The sequence below is a fragment of the Budorcas taxicolor genome, chromosome 19, assembly GCF_023091745.1.
Source record: "Budorcas taxicolor isolate Tak-1 chromosome 19, Takin1.1, whole genome shotgun sequence".
Lineage (NCBI taxonomy): Eukaryota > Metazoa > Chordata > Mammalia > Artiodactyla > Bovidae > Budorcas > Budorcas taxicolor.
In genome coordinates this window covers 55,900,947-55,921,281 of record NC_068928.1, presented here as the reverse complement: position 1 = coordinate 55,921,281, position 20,335 = coordinate 55,900,947, and the positions used below count along the sequence as shown (strand labels likewise).

Sequence of the window (20,335 nt, the reverse complement as noted above, 5' to 3'; positions counted from 1 at the left end):
GGCTGCCATCTATGGGGTCGCACAGAGTCGGACACGACTGAAGCAACTTAGCAGTAGCAGCAGCAGCAGCAGTATGTCCAAAGCACAGGGCTTCCCAGGTGGATCAGTGGTACAGAATCCACCTGCCAGTGCAGGAGACATGGGTTCAAACCCTGGGTCAGGAAGATCTGCTGGAGCAGGAAAAGGCAACCCATTTCAGTATTCTTGCCTGGGCGATCCCATGGACAGAGGAGCCTGAAGGGCTACAGTCCATGGGGTCCCAACAGAGGCAGACATGATTTAGGGACTAAAACAGCAACATACAAAGCACAGAACACTTCCTGTTTTTCTGCATGGTGAATTCCCCTTGGGAACATTGTTGCTGAGTGATTGCGGTAGCTAATAGCTTGATCCTTGTAGAACTGGAATGGCAGACTTTTTTTTTCTTTACAAAGTATGATGAACAGAAAACTGCACAAACCGTAAGTGTACTGGTTGATGAATCATCACAAGATGTAACCTTGACTTAGATCACGAAGTAGAACTTGGCCAGCACTTGCAGGAGCTCCTTTTGCCCCTTCTAGACACTTCCCTTCCCTTCCACTTACTTCCCTTCCCTTTCACTTACTTCCCTTCACTGAGAAGTAAATACTGCTCTGATTTCTAATAAAGTGAAGTCACTCAGTCGTGTCTGACTCTTTGCAACCCCATGGACTGTAGCCTACCAGGCTTCTCCATCCCTGGGATTCTCCAAGCAGGAATAGTGGAGTGGGTTGCCATTTCCTTCTCCAGGAGATCTTCCCAACCCAGGGATCGAACCTGGGTCTCCCGTATTGCAGGCAGACGCTTTACCGTCTGAGCCACCAGGGAAGGATTTCTAATAAGCCATTGTGTTTTGTACTCCTCCCATCAGTCCAGGAATAAGCAAGCTATAGTTTGTAGCACAAATTCCTCTCACCACCTGTCTTTGTATAACCCAGAAGTTCATGACTTACATTCTTAAATGGTTTTTCTAAAATTAGAGAATAATATTCTGTGACATGTGAAAATTACATAAAATTTTAAAGAAAAGAATTTAGGGACTTCCCTGGCAGTCCAGTGATTAGGACTCAGTGCTAAGACTGCCAGGACCTATGTTTGATACCTGGTATGGGAGCTAAGATCCCACAAGTCTCACAGCATGGCAAAAAACACAGAACACAGTGATGTTCATTTCTTTACATATTGCCTCTGGCTGTTTTTGCACTTTGATGGCACAGTTGAATAGTTGTGACAGAAACCATATCATCCACAAAGCCCCAAATATTTACCATCTAACATTTCACCAAAAAGGTTTCTCGATTCCTGCACTAGACAGTAAGCTCCAGGAGACTGGGGCCCAATCACACTCTTATCCCCAGAGTTTACACACTGCCAGGCACATAATGGATGTACATGTCTTAACATTCCATTTATTATCCTCTCACATGGGAGGAAGAGAAGGAGATTCAGGATAGACACCGTATAAAGCCCTAGAGTGCTCTCTGCCCACAGGTGGTATCTCTGGTGGTTAAGAGCAGGAATTCTGGAGTTGGACACACCAGGTTTGAATCTTTCTTCCTCCACATACAAGCTATATGACGTTGATAAGTTTAATCTCTCTAAGGCTTATCTTCACAATATGAGGGGGAAATAGTACCGATTTCCTGTAAAGATTAAAGTTAGATAGCATAAGGACTTCTCTGGTGGTCCGGTGGCTAAGACTCCGAGCTCCCAATGCAGGGGCCAGGGTTTTATCCCTGGTCAGGGAACTAGATCCCATATGCTGCAACTAAGACCCGGAAAAGTCTAATAAATAATTTTTAAGTTAAGATAGTATAGGTTAAAAATGTGCCATAAGTTCTGAATTGATGTTAGCTAACATCATCATAAATATTATCCCCTCCAGTATGTCTCTGTAAATTAGACATTAGGTCTCTGCAGAGCCCTTAAAGGGCTTCATTCACTCCTGTCACCTCCCCTCATTTCTCAAGGCCCAGTCAATCCCAGTCACAATCCCAGAGTAACAGCAAATCAAGCCTCAAAGTGATAGAGTGTTCTTGGGGGCCTGCTGGGTAGCCAGGTCTGGTACCAGGGCCTCCAACTTCAGCCCATTCCCCACTCAGGCCCAGATCAGTAATAGTGAGTCACTGGTTATATTAGGATGGTTTTAATCATTAGCCAGGAGTGTGCAAGGGGGCCTTTTCTGATGTTGCACTTTTCATGTGGAGAATTAGCAGTTTGATTAATCACATTCCCAGACCTTAAGGCCATTTCTGAGTTGCCAGTGCATTTCAAAAGAGCATCAATAACGTATAGCAGAGCAGGAGGTGGGGGAGGCTGCCAAGCCTGGCTCCTTCCAAGAGGGCTGCTTGGATCCGAAACTGCTCTGTCAGTCAGCCTCCCGGCAGGAACCAGATGGTGTGCTCAGAGGGGCTGATTGAAGAGAGTTTAATGAAGGAACTTTGTGCAGAGGTGTGGCAGGATGAAGGATGTGGTGAAGTGCCCCCCAGCGTGGTGGTGATGGGGGGTGATCAACAGCTGGAAGCCACTTTCACCCTAGGCCCTGAAGGAGCAAAAAGAAGGAGCTGTTCCAGAAGTAGCAAGAGCTGCAGCAGGAGGAGAGGGCACTGGCCAGGAGCTGTGGGCTTCCAGAGAGAAGGGCAGGGTAGAGGAGAGGGGAATGGACCTGGCCAGGCAAGTGGGAGCTACTCAGCAGAGCCGCCTAAGGCCACACCAGAGACGAGTGCTCTCACGGGACCAGGCTCAGAGAACACCTTCGCCTGCCCCTCTCCCCTCCACCCACCCCACGTGCTGGCATTCAGCCTCCCCTTTATCAGGGTCAGCATGCCCTTCACCTTGTCCAAGGACTTCACTGAAAAACAAGGCGATCATGCACTCAGGAGAGACTTGCGTGTCCTCAACCAGAGAGGGTTTTTGCCGCTCGCCCCCCAACCAGGAGACATTTGGCAATGACTGGAGATGTTTTTGATTGTCACAACTTGGCAAGCTAGTGGATAGAAGCTAGAGAGGTGACTAAACATCCTACAATGCACAACAGAGGCCCCCCAACGACAAAGAATTATCTGGCCAAAACGTCACAGTGCCAAAATGAGAAACCCTGTTTTAAACTAACTGCTCTGGCCTTGTGTCAGAGGTCCAGCCTCCTTTTCTGACCCTCCCTCAGCCTCCAGCCGGGCCCTGCCTCCCACTTTCTCATCCAGCCTCCAGGCAGCGCTGCTCCCAGCTCTCTATCCAGGCCATCGGCTTTGGGCTGGATCTCAGTGGCATCCCCAGTACCCAGCCTCTTCCTCCAGCTGGCATTGGTCACTCCCTTACATCTCCGCCTCACTCCCAGGCTGCAGACATTCCTTTCACAGCTAAGCGTGGCCCTTGACTCCTGGCTCTTGTGTCTGAATCCCCATCCTTCTCCCCCTCCTTCCTCTCCTCTCCAAGGCCATCTGACCTCCAGTGCCTGTTCCCATAACCCCTCTCCAGCCTCAGCTACCCTCCCAGTCATTTTCTCCCTCTCCCAGTTGAGAATTCTTCCACCCCATGGGAACATCACAAACAAAGCCGACTTGGAGAGCTAGCCAAGGTCCTGCTCAAAGCCACTTACCCCCTTGCTACCCTCATCTGCCCTGAACCCTTCCCCACAAAACACACACTTTGAGCTCACAGATGCTGTGGGTCTCGGGAGCTGCTGAGCCCACGGTCTTGCACAGGCTTCCTGGCTGAGATACTAGGAAAGTCTGCCGAAGGTAACCTCTCCCTGTGGTCCCTGGGGAGAGGGCTCCTTCGGGGCTGGAACCTCAAATGGCACTGGAAGGAGCAGTGGCCAAGTTCAGAGCTCCCGGGCACCAGGGAGGCCCTCGCCAGGGGGCAGGTGGACCCTTCTCTCTCCATGCCCCTCCTGGCCTGCCCCCAACCTAGGGCCTCCCCTTACCCCTGTCCTCAAGCCCTCCCGAGGCTCAGAGCGGAAGCAGGAAGGAAGCCAGCTGTTTAGTCCTGAGATGAAGTTGGCTGAGGTCCAGACTGAGCAGACTGCCCAGCCACCTTTATTCCTCAAAACTTAAAAAAGCAAGCAGGGCAGGCGATCCCTGCAAGCCCCGGAGCGAGCTCCCCGCCTCACTGTCCACCTGTACCTCCACACTCTGGTGGAGCGAAGCACAGCCCCTGGGCGGGAGTCAGCGCCCTCTCGGCCCCAGGGGTGGCCAGCAGAGGCAGGAGAGCCAGGGCTGGGCCCCGGGAAGGAGAGTGGGGTGGCTGGGCCGGCCCGCCCCTCACTGCAGCCCCACCAGCTCTGTGATGGGAGGAGTCTGCACCATGAACTCCTCGTAGCGTTGGAGAAACAGCCGGAACCGAGCCAGGTAGGAGTCCTCGTTGTATGGCAGCTGCTTCTCGTGGAGGAACTGGGACACCACAGGCTTCACCTGCCAGAAGGTGGGCGGGAGGAGAGGCTGCAGATAGAGGCATCCTCATGGGGACCCTTCCTCTCCCCAGCCCCCAACTCCTGTCTGCTTTGTCACATGATGCTGGGGAGGAGCTGAGGGGCTGGGAGAACTCCCACATTTCCAGTAGGAAAGGGAAAGGGAGTTTTATCCCCAGCATTCTTCTCCGGGGATCCTGACTATCTGACAGTGCTCTTTAGCATAAGTGGACGAACGCCATCTCTCCCTTTCACCAAGCACATACAGGTGCCTGACATTTCAGGTCCATTTCTCCATTATCTTCAAAACCTGTCAACATAAGCGCTGCTTGAAAGTGTTAGTTGCTCAGTTGTGTCTGACTCTTTGCAGCTCCTTGTACTGCAGCCCGCCAGGCTCCGCTGTCCATGGAATTCTCCAAACAAGAATACTGGAGTGAGTAGCCATTCCCTTCTCCAGGGGATCTTCCCAACCCAGGGATTGAACCCGGGTCTTCTGCATTGCAGGCAGGTTCTTTACTGTCTGAGCCACCAGGGAAGCCCAAGCACAGCTTAGTCCCATTTTACAGATGAGGAAGCTGAGGCTCAGAGACACTCAGTTAACTTGTACAGAGTCACACTGCTTGGTCAGAAACCCAAGTGTTTCTGATCAAAAGCCACACTGCTGCTTGTTCCCTGAGCGGCCCCTTCCTGAGAAATTCTGGCCAGGTCAGTTGGTCAGAGGGCTCTGAAGGGGACTCCCCCTCCACCCTCAGGCAGCTCCCTCGTCCAAGCCCCTCCAGCCCCACCCTCGTCTACCTTCAGGCACATGTTGTCGGAGAGCCTGGGGAAGAGGTGGTGTTCCACGTGGCAGCTGATGAGAGAGTGGCCGAATGCCCAGTCCAGCACGGGCAGCCGGGGCAGGTTAAGCACCCCCAGGCTCATCATGTGGATCCGTCGGGGCTTCTTGTCGGGGGAGAACATGGGCAGCCCGATGTGCTGTGACAGACACAAGGGTCAGGACCTGCGGCCGGGCTGGGCAGACCCGTGTGTCCCCACCCCGCCCCGGCATCCTCAGCTGGCACCCAGGGACCCCGTGGGTCCTTGTGTGTGTCTCATGTCCTGCTCCGGCAGGACCCAGAAGAGGCACAAGGAGGCTGAGGTTCTGTGTCCTGTGCTGAGCCTCGCCCATCCCTGGACCAGTCCCCATGTCAGCACAATGAATGGGAGTCTGGGTGCCCCTCTGGGCCTGTGGTCCTCTAAGTCCACGACTGCCCCCCACTGTCCCTCACATCACTGTGCCTTCACTTCATCCTGAAGAAACCCTTCTCTGCTCTCCTTTCAACAATCAAAATCCTGCTCGTGGTTCAAGAAACGCCTCCTCTGCCAGGTGTTGTCCTCAGTCTAGAAGATGAGGAAGTGAGTGGGAACTTCCGGTCTCACCGGACAAGCGGAGGGAACACACCTGTGGGATTAAGTCGTTAATGGCCAGGTGGTAAGTGCTAGGTTGGGATCCTCACTGGTCCAGGGAGCAGGGAGGTGACCGTCCCCACTGAAGTGGCCCCAGAAGTGAGAGCTGAGCTGCCAGCCTCCCACAAAGACCTCCCATCTCCAGCATCTTACCTAGATACATGCCCGCTGGGACCTCGGTGATGGCCCTTGGTTCACTTCCCTCGGGCTCATCACAGTAAGAGCCCGGAGGCTAGGAGCTGGGGTCCTATATTCACTTGTGTCCCTAAGGAGTTTAATAAGTAAACTTTGCACATGTGCATGCAAGGTCGCTTCAGTCATGTCTGACTCTTTGCACCCCTGTGGACTGTAGCCCACCAGGCGCCTCTGTCCATGGGATTCTCCAGGCAAGAGTACTGGGACAGATTGCCATGCCCTCCTCCAGGGGATCTTCCCAACCCAGGGACCAAGCCCGGGTCTCTTACGTCTCCTGCATTGGCAGGCAGGCTCTTTACCATTCATGCCACCTCTGCGCAGAAGCTGCTTAATAACTCTCATCCATGCTCGACTGGCAGCCAGTGTTGAAGGGAAGTAAACTCCTTACCTGAGACCAAAACTCCGTGATGACCCACAGGGAGAAGGGCAGAGGGTAAGAGTAGGGAGTACTTCACCTGGTGGCCTCTCTCTCCCTAGAATCTAGAGTCCAGCCTTTGGCCAGGCACCCCGGAGGGTGGTCCCCATGCCCACCTCCCCTGTGTGCAAGGTAGGGGAGGCCTCACCTGGAAGATGTTGACGTGGAGATAAGGGTGGGCCAGCAGGGACCTGGTGATGAGCATGCAGGCCAGGGCCGAGCCGGGGCTCTGGAAGCCAGACACATTCAGGAGCAGCCAGTATTGAGAATAAAGGCCCAGGGAGATGAGGCCCAGTGTCCGCAGGGCCGTCCTGAGCTCCACCTCTCTCAGCCGCTCTGCCAGAAGGGGCGAGAGGTTGGGGGAGGGGGGGTTGGCAAGGTTCTGATACAACAGAAGCAGGCTCCCTGGTGGCTGAGTGGTGCAAACTCGGGTGATCAAGGTAGTTACAGCCCTGAAGAGTAGGTTCATTCGCTTTTCTTTCCCCCTTTGGCTGCACTGTGTGGCTTACAGGATCTTAGTTCCCCGACCAGGGATCAAACCCAGGCCCCAGCAGTGAAAGCGCCAAGTCCTAACCACTGGACCACCAAGGAATTCCCTTTTTTTTTTCTTTCGCCCATTTTTAGAATAGAAAACAGAGCATTAAGCAACCTGAAGTCAGTCTGATATTAATAGTAAGTGGTGGCATGGGGTTTGAGCCCTTAGCCCCTGCTCCTTCTACCGTACAATATTGCTCCTATGAGACTAAACATTATAACGTACAACAGAGTATGAGGCCTTTACAAAGCACTTTTACATCTACGACCTCATTATGCTTTCCCACCATCCTTGAGGAGCAGGGAAGAACCTGAAGTTCAGAGACGTTAAGTTACCTGCCTGCAGTCATCACCCGCCAGTAAGCGGCAGAGTCAGACTGGGCCCCAGCTCCAAAGTTCTTTCCACCCTGCTTGGCTGTCTCAGAAGGTTTCTGTCTAGTCTCAACTCAGGGCTCATCACTTCCTTCCTGAAGCCTCCACGAAGCCAGGAGAGGGAGGAAGGGAAGGGGAGCGGGGGGGACCAGGTCTTTGCAGGGCATGGCCCTGGCTTACTCACCCACAGCCACCAGCGGGGTTATGATGGGGATCAAGAGAGGAGCGAGGAACATGTAGACGTAGCGGTTGAGGCAAGGCAGCCTCCACGTGCTTGAGTCCCCCAGGCCCAGCACGTTGGTGTAGCCATGGTGCATCTTCACGTGTCCATACTTGGCATACTCCGCAGTGAAGGACGTGCATACCTGGAGGAGGGAGCCGGAGCGGGGCGGGGTCCACATCACAGGCGAGCAAAGCTGGCCCCTTGGAGCCTCGAAAAGACCCTCCTTCCCCAGACTCTGCCTTTCCAAGGCCTTCCTGCCTTCCACCCCCAGCTCATCAGCCTTGACCATCAGCTCTCAGGGACCTAGGGCAGCAACCCCATCCTGGGACTTCCCTGGTGGTTCGGTGGTTAAGAATCTGCCTGCCCGTGCAGCGGTGGCGGGTTCAATCCCTGGTTGGGGAACTAAGAGCCCGCATGCCTGGAGGCAGCTAAGCCCAGTGTGCCACAACTACTGAGTCTGCACATTCAAGAGTCCTGCAGCACAACCAGAGGAGCCCCCGCGCTGCAGTGAAGAGCCAGTGAGCCGCAGAGGGAGAGCCTGCGGTCGGGTGCCGCAGCTGAGACCTGCTGCGCGTGTGCGCACGCGCGCCGGCGCGCTACGTCGATTCATTGGTCCATACCGACTCTTGGCGACCCCATGGACTATAGCCCGCCAGGCTCCTCTGTCCATGGGATACTCCAGGCAAGAATACTGGAGTGGGTCGCCATGCCCTCCTCCAGGGGATCTTCCCAACTCAGCGATGGAACCCTCATCTCTTGCCTCCTGCACTGGCAGGCAGGTTCTTTACCATTAGCGCCACTTGGGAAGCCCCTAAGAACCGATGCAACCAAATAAATAATCATAAAAAAAAAAAAAAAGCAACTGTATCCACTCAGCATGACGCTGCAAAGCATTTGGGGGCGGGAGGCCAGCAAGTCTGAGAGGGCTGCTGGAGGACTGGACGCATTGAAGGCAAAGCTCCAGGCATCTGATGGCAATTATTTCGTGAGTGTTCACCGTGGAAACATCTGCACTTTCATGACACTGCTTTGCATCCTGAGCCCACCACAGTGAGGGGAGTCTAGGGAGGAAGAAACGCCATCTTCTGAACGGTCCCTGAGGGTGGCACCCAGGGTGAGGGTGCCCCAGTGGTGGCCAAGAGTTAACTTCCTAGGGGTGACTCTTTGGCATGACCCCACGTGAGAGTCTCTGAAGCTGGTAGGAGCAGCAGCAGCAACCTGACTCCCAGAAGAGCAGTCATTCTGAATACGAAAGAGGCGCCAAAGTGTTTCTCATGCAGATATATGCAAATTAACACACCCAACCTCAGTCTCTTCCAACCAAGTCTCTATCCAAAAGCCAGAAGACTTTGCTCATTTTATTGAAGATGCTGCCTGCCTATATCCTGGAGGGTGTGAAGGGCGACCCAATGCCAGTCACTGTGAGCACCACAAAGAGCAGAGCAGGGGACTTCCCCGGTGGTCCAGTGGTTAAGGCTGCGGGCTCCCAGGGCAGGGGCCTTGGATGCAGTCCTCAGTCAGGGATCCCTAAATGCTGCACGGCACGGTCAAATAAAAAAATAAAAAATAAATTTTTAAAAAGTAAAATATAATCAATTATTTAAAAAAAAAAAAAAAAAAGGACCAGTTGGTTCACAAAGGAGCTGTTGCCAGGATCTGCCAGGGCCTCCTCAGAGGCCAGCCCGCCTCTGCCCAAGGCTTACAAGTGTATTTTGAGGCTCACGGTTCTGTAGCTGGAAAAAAGTAACTGGGCTTTTGTTGTTGATTTTTTGTTTGTTTTTAATTTAATTATTAATTACTTCTCGGCCGCTCAAGGACTTTCTCGAGGGTGGCTTCTCTTGTCCCCGAGCACAGGCTCTAGGGTGTGCAGGCTTCGGTGGTGGTGACACACGGGCTTAGCTGACCCTGGGCATATGGGGTCTTCCCGGACCAGGGGTCGAACCTGCGTCCCCTGCACTGGCACCAAAAGGGAAGTCCGTGACTGCCTTTAACTGCTGTTTTTAACTGTTTTCCTTCCTCATACTTCTGCTCCAAAGGCCGAGCCTGCCTGCATTGCTTTTTGCTTCAAGAAATGTTAGCTGCACTCAGCAATCTGCTCTTCCTTCTTGCCCTTCCTTCTGGCATCTCTGCTCAGACTAGCAGCTGATCATGCTTTGAGCCAGAAACAGCCTGGGGCCTGAACCCTACCAAGCTTGACCTCAGGGACCTGTGGGGCCAGATTCTCAGCCACATGCCCAGACCAGAGAATTGGGGGCAGGGCCCACCATGTAACACCTGGTTTGTGACTCAGCACAAGCTTCTGGAATATGTGTGACCTGCCTTTTGGCAAGAATAAGAACAGATCTGAGGGGACTTCCCTGGTGGTCCAGGGCTGAGACTTCACCTCCTAATGAGGGGGTTCGGGTTCGGGTTCCATCCCTGGTTGGGAGCTAAGACCCCACCGCTTCCCAACAGAGGCAGAATTGTAACAAATTCAATAAAGACTTTTAAAATGGTCCACATTAAAAAAGAAAAGAAACCCAGATCTGAGGCTATTTCTATACACTGGAATTCTCCCTCCCATCTAGATGTTCTTTCCAGAACGAGAGGAAACATGGTGGGCTTGGGAGGAGGAGAGAGACTGGACACAGGCTTCGGCATGTATTACGTGCACCCATCAAAGGACAGGGGGACTGGGCCACGCATTACAGACAGTCCTGCTGCAAAGGATTATTTACAGGCCTTGCCCAAGACGATCTCCCATCCAGACCCAGAGAAAGTTCCAGAAGCTTCCTGGTATCACTACCTTCTATGACTCTCAGGCAGACTTAAGAACCTTGATCTCTTAGCCGCACTCAGGCCCCTCAAGTGGCCAAAGTGAGTGTGGGGTAGACGTCAGTATAATTCCTCTCAACATCTCCTCTCAGCTACAGTTGGGGGACCCACCACACTCTGCAGCCCTCGAGTGGCAACTACCGGAGCCCACGCGCCTACAGCCGGTGCTCCCCAGCAAGAGAAGCCACCGCAGTGAGGAGCCCGAGCACCTTAACGAAGAGGTGCTCACCATGACTAGAGAAAGCCCAAGAGCAACAGCGAAGACCCAGGGCAGCCAAAAGCAAATAAATAAAAATTAAAATAAATCGGGGTCCCTCCTCCCCAGACCTCTCATTCATTTAGTTGTTTATTCATTAAGCATTCTCAGACCTCCACCAGCAGCCAAAGGTAGTTCTCTAACTTGGTACTTTTGTAAATAATTTATTTTTTGAGCAGGTAATGTTTCCATAATTCAAAAAATATGCAGTGGGCTGGGGAAGTCTTCTTCCTACCCCACCCCCCAGTTGCCCCATTTTCCTCCTGGGAGGTGAGGGAGGTCCTCTATCTCTTTATGTGTCCTCTAATATTTTCCTCTTTTAATTTTTAAGCAAACAATATTTTGCAGGATTGAAAACTGTCATTACAAGATTAGGACACAGAGTGTCCTAACAGGTCACTTACTGGATCGGAAGGGGAGGGTCAGGATGAGGCAGGTGCCAGGCGGAGGCTGTAGGTGTGGCCACTGAGAGAGGTGAGGACCAGAGGGCAGGGGCAGAAGGAGGGATCTGGAGGGAGGAGGAGGAGGAGGCAATCAAGACAGGAGCCAAGTCTCCAGCTCAAAGCCTGGCGGGGTGGGGGTGGGGGGGGTCACTCCAGAGACAGGGACAGGAGAAGAGGGCCACAGGGTGGGCAGGGTGAGGAGGAGGGGCTGAGGGTTGTCCCAGAGGCAGCATCCCTCAGTCAGGAGGGACTGTGGGCTGGAGTCTTCCCTACTTTAAGTTTGTCACATCAAGTATAGGACACCTGGGGACTTACTTGGTGGTCCCATGGCTAAGACTTCATGCTCCCAGCACAGGGGGCCTGGGTTCCATCCCTGGTTAGGGAATTAGATCCCATATGTCTCAACTAAATATCTCACATGCTGCAACTAAGACCCAGCACAGCCAAATAATGTTGTGGGTTTTTTTTAAGTATAGGACATAGAAACAGAAATAGCAACCCACTCCAGTATTCTTGCCTGAAGAACTCTATGGAGCCTGGTGTGCTATAGTCCATGGGGTCACAAAAAGTCGAACCAGCAACCACCTTCCCACTTCTGGGCCCAGCCAGCCTGTCCTGACAGCGTCTCCTCCAGACGCTCTCACCAGGGGTTCTCAGCTTTGCCACTATTGCCTCTGGGGACTGGGGGCTTCCCTGGTGGCTCAGACGGTAAAGAATCTGCCTACAATGTGGGAGACCTGGGTTCGATCCCTGGGAAGGGAAGATTCCCCTGGAGGAAGGCATGGCAACCCACTCCAGTATTCCTGTCTGGAGAAGCCCATGGACAGAGGAGCCTGTCAGGCTACAGTCCATGGGGTTGCAAAGAGTCAGACACCACTGAGGGACTAACACTTTCATACTTTTATGTTCCATATCCTGTGCATAGTAGACTGTCTACCAGCAACCTTGGCCCCTATCTGCTAGATGCCAGGACCAACACATACACACTTGCACGCATGTGCAGACACACAGACACACCCTAGTCATCACAGCCCAAAACACTGGCAGACACCAACCATGTCCCTGCCACACTCTCTCCTCTCTGTGTTCCCCCAGCCTTCACACAGCCGCCTTCACAATCTGCCTGTCCAGGCCCTGGGCTACATTGTGCAGCAGCTGAGCAGCCGGGGGCAAGTGACCTAACCTGCCAGACCAGTGTTTCCTCATCCACAAAGTAAGGGTGATAATAGGTTTGACCTCACAAGGAGGCGTGATTATTAACTGACATCAACTACACAGTAAGCACCCAGGAATGGTCAGTGGGTATAATTAAGACTTCTATTATTTTGATGTCATTCGTGTGTGCCTGTTTACCCACTGGACTCTGACCCCTTGGGGAACTGGAAAAGGGTTCTGCTCACCATTGTGTCCCCAGCACCCAGCAGAGGGCTGGGCCGGGAGCGAAAGCTCGGTGATTTTGAGCTGCTCAACCAGCACCCATGTGGAGCCTCAACTGACCGACACTGTTTCAGCCCCTAGATCTCCCCAGCAAACCCAGCTTCCCTCCAAGTCTCCCCTCCCCGCTGGGCAGCCACAAGCCCCCTGGAGCAGCCCCACCCTTTTCTCCAAGACCCTCACCACCATACCCACCCAAGGACACTCACCAGGCTCAGGGCCACCACGCACAGATGACCACCTGACCCTGCTCCAGCATCCTCAGCCTCTGGGGGCCCATGTGCAAGCCCACGGGGCCAAGCTTTCAGAGACCCAGCGGTGTGGGAACTGCCACACGACCCCTTGCAAGTACATTTTGCAAATCTGCACACACGATAAAATCGCACAGACACACACACACCAAAGTCAACGTCCTGGTGTGCTGGATCGCTGTCCAGTCGCTCAGTCGTGTCTGACTCTCTGAGACCCCACAGACTTGCAGCCTGCCAGGCTCCTCTGTCCATGGGCTTTCCCAGGCAAGAATACTGGTGTGGGTTGCCATTTCCTTCTCCAGGGGACCTTCCTCCCTCAGGGATCGAACCCACGTCTCCTGCATTGGCAGGTGAATTCTTCACCACTGAGCCACCAGGGTGGCTCAAATGTGGTATCAAATGTTGAATGACAAATACATGTAACTATTGAGACTAGGTAAAGGGTCCATGGGGACCGCTTTGTCCTCTCTATCTGTTTTTGCAGTGTCTTGTGAATCTCTAATTATTTCAAAAGCACAAAAGTTTTTTTTTTTAGAAGAAGTATGTTTTGTACTACAGATCTGAGTTTGCCTGCTAATTTTTTTTTTTAATTAAAAAATTTAAAAATCACAGTGGAGCATGCTCAGAGGACCACCCCTCAGGGTTCAGGTGGGGCCAAACAGAAACAAGGTGAGAGACAGCCCAGAAGATAAAGGGCCACAGTGAACTGGTAGGAAGAGAATCGTAATCGTTCGAGCATCGTAATCAGGCTCCCCAGGTTCTGGGCTCAGGCTTGGTTTCCACCACCACCACAGGGGACTGGAAAGAAGGTGACAGTATTCCCCCGGGTGACAACCCTCCCCCTGGGCAGAGCCGGCCTGGGCTCTCCGTGGACCAGCTGTGACGCCACCCCCATAGCACAAACCCGACTTTAAAAGGAAACTTGGAAGTTGAGACACAATGGAGCTTAGTAACTGGCACGGCCTGTTCCCTCCCACTTAGGGGAACATCTTGACTGTGAGTGACTGGCAAGGGAGTCCCTAAAGCCTTCCTGATTGCAGGAGTTAATCTTCTCCAACTGAAGACAGAGTTGCCATATGATCCTGCGACCCACTCCTGGGAATGGATCTGGAGAAAACTATAATTTGAAAAGATACATGCATCCCTGTGTTCATTACAGCACTATTTATAATAGCCAAGACATGGAAACAGACTAAATGCCCATCGACACATGAATGAATAAAGCAGATGTGGTATATACATATATATATAATATGATAATATATACTATATGGAATATAATGTGATTATAAGATGTGAAATATATATATTACTTGGAATATTAATCATAAAAAATAAAATAATACCACTTGCAGCCACATGGATGGACCTAGAGATTATCATATTAAGTAAGTTAGAATGAGAAAGACAAACACTGTATGATAGATATCACTTATATGTGATCAATTTATCTACAAAACAGAAACAGACTCACAGACACAGGGGAGCAGACTCACAGACACAGGGGAGCAGACTCACAGACACAGGGGACAGACTCACAGACACAGGGGACAGACTCACAGACACAGGGGACAGACTCACAGACACGGGAGCAGACTTGGGGTTGCCAAGGGGGAGAGGGGTTGGGGAGGGACTGGGAGTCTGGGGTCAGCAGATGCAAACTATAACAGAGAATGGGTGAATACCCTGTGATAAGCCATAATGGAAAATAATACGAAAAAGAATGTGTGTATATATGTGTGTGTGTGTGTGTAACTGAATCACCTTGCTGTATAGTAGAAATTAACACAACATTGTAAATCAACTATAAATTCAAAAATAAACTTTTCCAAGCTTCAGTACTGGAACGATGGGGGCCTGCCCACCCCAGCCTGCCCCTACATTCCTGTGGCCCTTGACAGGCAGTACCCAAGAAGATAACTGAAGTCCTCATGACATAACCCAGGATAGGGAGCAGGCAGGTGAGGGTAATCCGTGGGCAAGGGAAAGGGTCAGAGGTGCACTGAATGGAATGGAACATTGTGGTGTAGATGGGAAGTGGGTGTTCGGAGGGAAGTCAATCCTGGCGTGAGTGGGGTATATGATTTTGGATACTTTAGCAGAGAAGCAATAGCAACCTGGATGTCAGCTGCCCGCGCCATCCTGGCTGCCCTCCCCTCAGATCCAACGGGTCAGAAAGGGTGACTTCTCTCACCCCCAGCTCGTGCCAGCAGATTGTGAAAGAGGCCTGGCAAAAGCTGGGTGCGCCAGGAAAGCCAGTGACACTCCAGTTGACACCTGAGGCTGTGACTAGGGTACTAGATTCTTCTATAGTGACGCTGCCTCCTGAGGGTCACGGTTTGGAAAGAGCACAGGCAGTTGACAAGCGGAGGATGAAAGAGAGACAACAGGATGTGAAAGATGGGGGAGCCGGGATCCAGGAGGGTCCCAGGTAGTCTGCTGAGATCCTACTTGGCAAGAGCTGGTCCTCTGTGTGATGCAAAGGATAGGTATGGTTCAGGGCCTCAGCAAACAGCCTCAATACACACACACACACCACACACAGATCCACTGAGCTTTGTATAAGCTGGTCAACCTTTCAGTTAAAAATAAACAACGCTGGGCTTCCCTAGTGGGCTCAACGGTAAAGAATCCGCCTGCCAATACAGGCGACACGGGTTCGATCCCTGGTCCGAGAAGATCCCACATGCTGTGGTACTGCTCAGCCCGTGTGCCACAGCTAATGAGCACAGGCTCCAGAGACTGGGAGCCGCAATTTCTGAAGCCCTCACGCGCGAGAGCTCTGTTGCTCTGCAACAGGAGAAGCCACCTCAAGGAGAAGCCAGCGCACGGCAACTGGAGAGTAACCCCAGCTCGCCACTACTAGAGAAAAGCCCTGCAGCAACAAAGATCCAGCGCAGACAAAAGTGTTAAAAAAAAAAAAGCAAACAGAAAACTAAAGCATTTGAAGAAGTTAAAAAAAAAAAAAGCTAACAAACAAAACACGTAACAAAAACCACTAACCTTTTCCTTGCAACTGACTGTGTGTTCCCTCCAGAGGAGAAAAAAAAGGTGATGGGTGTGGTGGAGCTTGTTACTTGGAAGCAGGCATTGAAGAGTCAGGCCTAGGCCCTAATGAAGACCTAGGGTGTCTCGTTTAATATTCACACTGGTTTCACAATGGAAGTAACATTATTATTCTCATTTATTACATGGAGAAACCAACACTTAGATGCTAAATTAAGTAACTTGTCCAAGGTCACAGAGTCAGTGTGTCCAAGGTGGCCCCGACACTGTCCGCTGCCTGGTTGACAAAAGGAAAGAATCCACTAGCCCCACCCATGCCAGTGGCCGAGGACGTGGAGCCGTCGGCTCCTTCCCACTGGGAGCTGAATCTTGCCTGAGGTTGGCCAGAGTCAGGGCCATGCCTTGAGGCATGGGGGGTGGAAAAGCAGAGGCCTCCCACTCAGGTTGCCCTCAAGAAATTTGCAGTCTGCCTGCAGCATACCAGCCGTCACAGCTGGGGATGGAAGCCAAGCCTTCCCCACTATGTGGGGCTCACCCGCCTCCAGGCTGTGACCTTCCGGCAGCCTGCTCTTCGCCGGACCTTGTCCCCGTGTCCCCTGCTGGGTCATCGTCTACAAACATTGAGCTCAGCCCTGTGCCAGGGACTAAAGAGGCAAAGATGAGGCCACTGCCCTGGGTCCCAGGGGACGAGACGAGGTGTGGCCACCAGGCTGCCGGGTTCCCTCCGGGTGGGTCCCGTGCTGTGGTTCAGCTGGAGCCCTCCATCTGGGGAGCCTGGGAAGACTCCACCGTCTCAGCTGCCCCCAGGCCCCTGGGGCTCAGTGCAGCTTTGACAGAGCCCACGTGACAGCACAACATGCTTGGATCCTCCTCTGCTTGTGACTACAAACTTGGTGCGGAGGGCATCTGACCCTGGCTCCAGGGTTGGGTCTGTACCTTAGAGCCTGGCTGAGACCAACGCTCAGGGGTCACTGGGAAGAACAGTGTCTTGAAATGGACCCTGAGGACCCATTGGTTCCCCTTGTCCTTTTTAAAAAGTATATTTCTTTATTTTTCTTTATTTGGCTATGCTGGGTCTTCGGTGCAGCATGTGGGATCTAGATCGCAGATCGGGGATCAGACCCAGAAACCTGCATCGGGAAACCTGCCTCGGCGTCTTACCCACTGGACCGGAAGTCCCCCCCACTGGTCCTTTGCATTTTAGAAATGTGTGCAGGGATTTCCCTGATGGTCCAGTGGGTAAGACTTGACGCTCCAAATGCACCAGGTTCAGTCCCTAGCTGGGGAACTAGATCCCACATGCTGCAACTAAAGATCATGCAACGAAGATCAAAGATTCCGAGTGCCACAACTAAGACCTGATGCCAAATAAATAAATATCTTAAAAAATAACAAATTAAGGAATCTCCCTCCCTTTAAGAAAAAAATAGAAACGTGCGCAGGTGGGAGAGGCGGGTTTGGGGACACTGAAGGCGATGGAGGGCGCTGGACAGACAGCGCTTCCTCTCGTCTAACTCATGCACTATAAGTTTATAAAACGTCCTGTGTGCATGCATGTACAGTTATGTAAAGTTATATAACTTTATTAAAAGTTAGTAATTGAGGGACTTCCCTGGTGGTCCAGTGGTTAAGACTTTGAGCTTCCAAGCAAGGGGTGAGGGTTCCATCCCTGGTTGGAAAACTAAGATCCCACCTGCTTCGTGGTGCGGCCAATAAACAAATAAAAGCTCTTTTCAAAAAAGAAAAGTTAATAATTGAGTTAATTGGTCACAGTAACCAGTTCCTGGCAGAAAAGGACTATTTCTGGTACCAGCTTTCACATTTGTTCATAAGGGACCCAGGGTCCATGGTGGGGGTGGCACCTGGAGGGGAGGGAAGAGGGGGTGTCAGAGCATCAGAGACCTGAGACCGGTCCAGAAAAGGGGAACCAGGCCAGACACCTTTGCCTTCCTGACCGTGTCCACAGGCTGAGGCAGGCTGGGGAGATGGTGGGAGAAGCGGGGCAAGAATCAAGAGAGAGGAGGGGCCCTCCCCATACAGACCCAGGGAAGCAGGGGGCTTCTAGGAGGCTCCACTATCGCCAGGTGTCAGGAGGTGGGGGCTGTTATGGAACTGGGGTGCTGGGACAGACACCAGGCCCCTGCTCCCCCTGCCCTCTGTCTGTGGTTCACATCCCAAACCCCAACTGCAAAACCAGGAAGCCCGAAGGTTGCAGCCAGGACTGCCAGCCGCAGGAGTCCTGGGGGTAGGAAGAAGGTCCACCCTCCTGAACCAGTGTTGCGAAGAAGAGAGCCACCCCCAGGAGAAACAGGTGCTCCGGCTGCGTCTCCGGCCTCAGCTGAGCACTGATCATTCCTCATGCAGCCCTCTACCCTCTCAAGGGCTTGGGGTTGTGCACACACGCAGACACACACAGACTGTAGTGCAGGCAGGTGACACGCTTGGGCCCACGTGCCAACAGCTGCAGCTGCTGGCCCTCGAGGGCTCACAGGGCTGTGCACGCTTAGATTCTCACATCAAGGCCTCGCAGCAGCTCCCACCCCGTCCCAGGCTCACCTCCACAAAGAAAAGCGTCCAGACCTTGCTCCAGCCTCTGGACTCGGTGAGGGCGCCGTGAGTGGCCAGGTGGCTGCCCTTGACGGTCAGCGTGTAGTGGCACACCCCCAGGATGGTGATGCCCAGGGCAAAGACCAGGGGCCTGTCAGAGCGCAGGCACAGGAACCCTGCGGGGGGGCGGGGGGCGGGGGAGGGAGGGTTGGCTGCAAGCGGAGGAGCCTTAAGGGCGGCGGGTCTTTCTCTGATTCTTGGAGATCTGAGCCCAAACGCCCCAGCCTGCACCCCTGGAAGACCGGGCCAAAGAGGGCCCAGCCCTGGGGACTGCCACGGACAGCGATGTGGCAGGTTCCATGAAGGCCAGAGTAGGATGGGTTGGCTCTCCCTAAAGGCTCTGAGACAAGACAGAGCGCCACTGACTCACCGAGGAGAGGCCGGGGATCTTGATTCTGCGCCCCTGCCCACGCCCCTCGCCCCCTCCCCGGGCACCCCATGGAGCACCCTCCCCCTCCCCAGGCCATCTCATCCCCCCACCTCGCCCCTTTCCCCAGCCCACCCCTCCACCACCCCCACCCCTCCACCGCCCCCCTACCCCACCCCCGCCGCTTCTCCCTGACTCGGCTCAACTTTCTCTTCCACTGCCCTTCATCCATCGGGGCATCTCCGGGTACACAAGTCAGCACTCCCCAACCAGACTTTCCGGGCTGACCCTCTGTCCTGGTGTCCCAGGCACGCGCCATCTATCCCACCCCGCCGCCCGTCCCCGACACCCTCCCCCACCGCCCAGCGGGCCCCGCAGCCTCCAGTCCCTGTGTCCCTCACCGGGTGGCAAAGCGAAGAGGCTGAGCGCGAGGATGGCGCAGTCCACGCCGTGGCGCTCCCACCACGAGCTCGCCCTCACTACCTCCTGCACCCGCGCCTCCAGCTCGCCCAGCAGCGCCTCGGCCCCGGCGCTCTCCCGGGGCGCGCCCCCCGCCGGCTCCATGGGCTCCGCGCTCGGGCCGGGCAGCCGCCGAGGACTCTCAGGATCGGGAGCGTCTGCGGCGCCGGGCGGCCGAGGCGCCGAGCGCGAGCGAGCGCGGGCGGGGCGGAGTCACGCGGCGGCCGGGGACACCCGCCCCCGGTATCAGGGTGCGCGCCCAGAGCGACCCGGCCGGTCGGGGCCATCCTCCTGGCGGGCGGGACCAGAACGGGCGCAGGAGGAGCGCACGGATGCGCGGCGGTGGGGAGGCCACCTGGAGCCAGAAGCAAATCGCCGCGGAGGGGACGGCGGCTCGGACGGGATGGGGGCGCGAGGACCCCCGTAGAGACCCTCCTCCCCCAGGACTTTCCCTGACCGCCTGACCTCAAATAACTCCTTTATATAATCCCGGCGCCGCACCTTGCTTGGGTTTGTGGGACCTTTTTTTAATCCCTGAACTTAAGTATTTTTCCCAGTAGCACTTAGCAGCCGCTCCACACCCGACACGGACATTCGTCCCCTGTCTCCACCCACAGAGGGGACGCTGGTGCCGGCAGGCCTCACTTTGCCGCTTTTTCTCCAGTCTTATCTTCAGGACCTGAAACAGTGTCGGGAAAGATGTGTGAATTCATGGGACAGAAAGTTCAAGGCCTCGTTCAAGCCTCTGAGTGGTGGTGGTGGTGGGGTGCTCCCCTCTGAATCCGGCTTTAGCAGCCGCACGTGGGGAGCTGTCTCTCTAGCCCAGTGGATTTGGGACTGAAAAGGGACTGCTGTAGAGAAAACGCATTCAGGTGGGGTCCCTCTGCGGTACCGCTCACTCAGGGGTGCCCGGGGCTGAAGGCCACTGCAAAGGGCCCTGGAGACGGGAGCAGCACGCGTCCTGGCCCTTCCCATCCGCCCAGGCCCTGACCCGGCGCTGCGGGAGTCTGGCCTTGGCCCTGGGAGCAAAGCTGCTGTGTTGTGCAAACATTCTCCTCCACTTCTGAGGGTCCTTTCTCTTTTTTAA

The 20,335-nt window shown here is 53.9% G+C and overlaps 1 protein-coding gene across 1 annotated transcript; it reads right to left on the bottom strand.

The window, feature by feature from the left end:
• Positions 1-4,275: 4,275 nt before the first annotated feature.
• On the bottom strand, positions 4,276-19,353 carry FADS6 (fatty acid desaturase 6). The gene is made up of 6 exons (XM_052658801.1): positions 19,191-19,353; positions 18,372-18,538; positions 7,573-7,753; positions 6,631-6,818; positions 5,222-5,401; positions 4,276-4,430 (listed from the first exon to the last, which is right to left on the bottom strand). The coding sequence occupies exons 1-6, from the start codon at positions 19,351-19,353 to the stop codon at positions 4,281-4,283; spliced, it is 1,029 nt and encodes a 342-aa protein (XP_052514761.1). The 3' UTR covers positions 4,276-4,280.
• Positions 19,354-20,335: the final 982 nt, after the last annotated feature.

Coding starts and splice junctions, on each gene's coding strand:
- FADS6 (XM_052658801.1), bottom strand. CDS start 19,353: ATGGAGCCGGCGGGGGGCGCGCCCCGGGAGAGCGCCGGGGCCGAGGCG. Junction 18,539..19,190: donor CCTCTTCGCTTTGCCACCCG/GTGAGGGACACA, acceptor GCCCCCCCGCAG/GGTTCCTGTGCCTGCGCTCT. Junction 5,402..6,630: donor TCCACGTCAACATCTTCCAG/GTGAGGCCTCCC, acceptor TGTCTGTCACAG/CACATCGGGCTGCCCATGTT.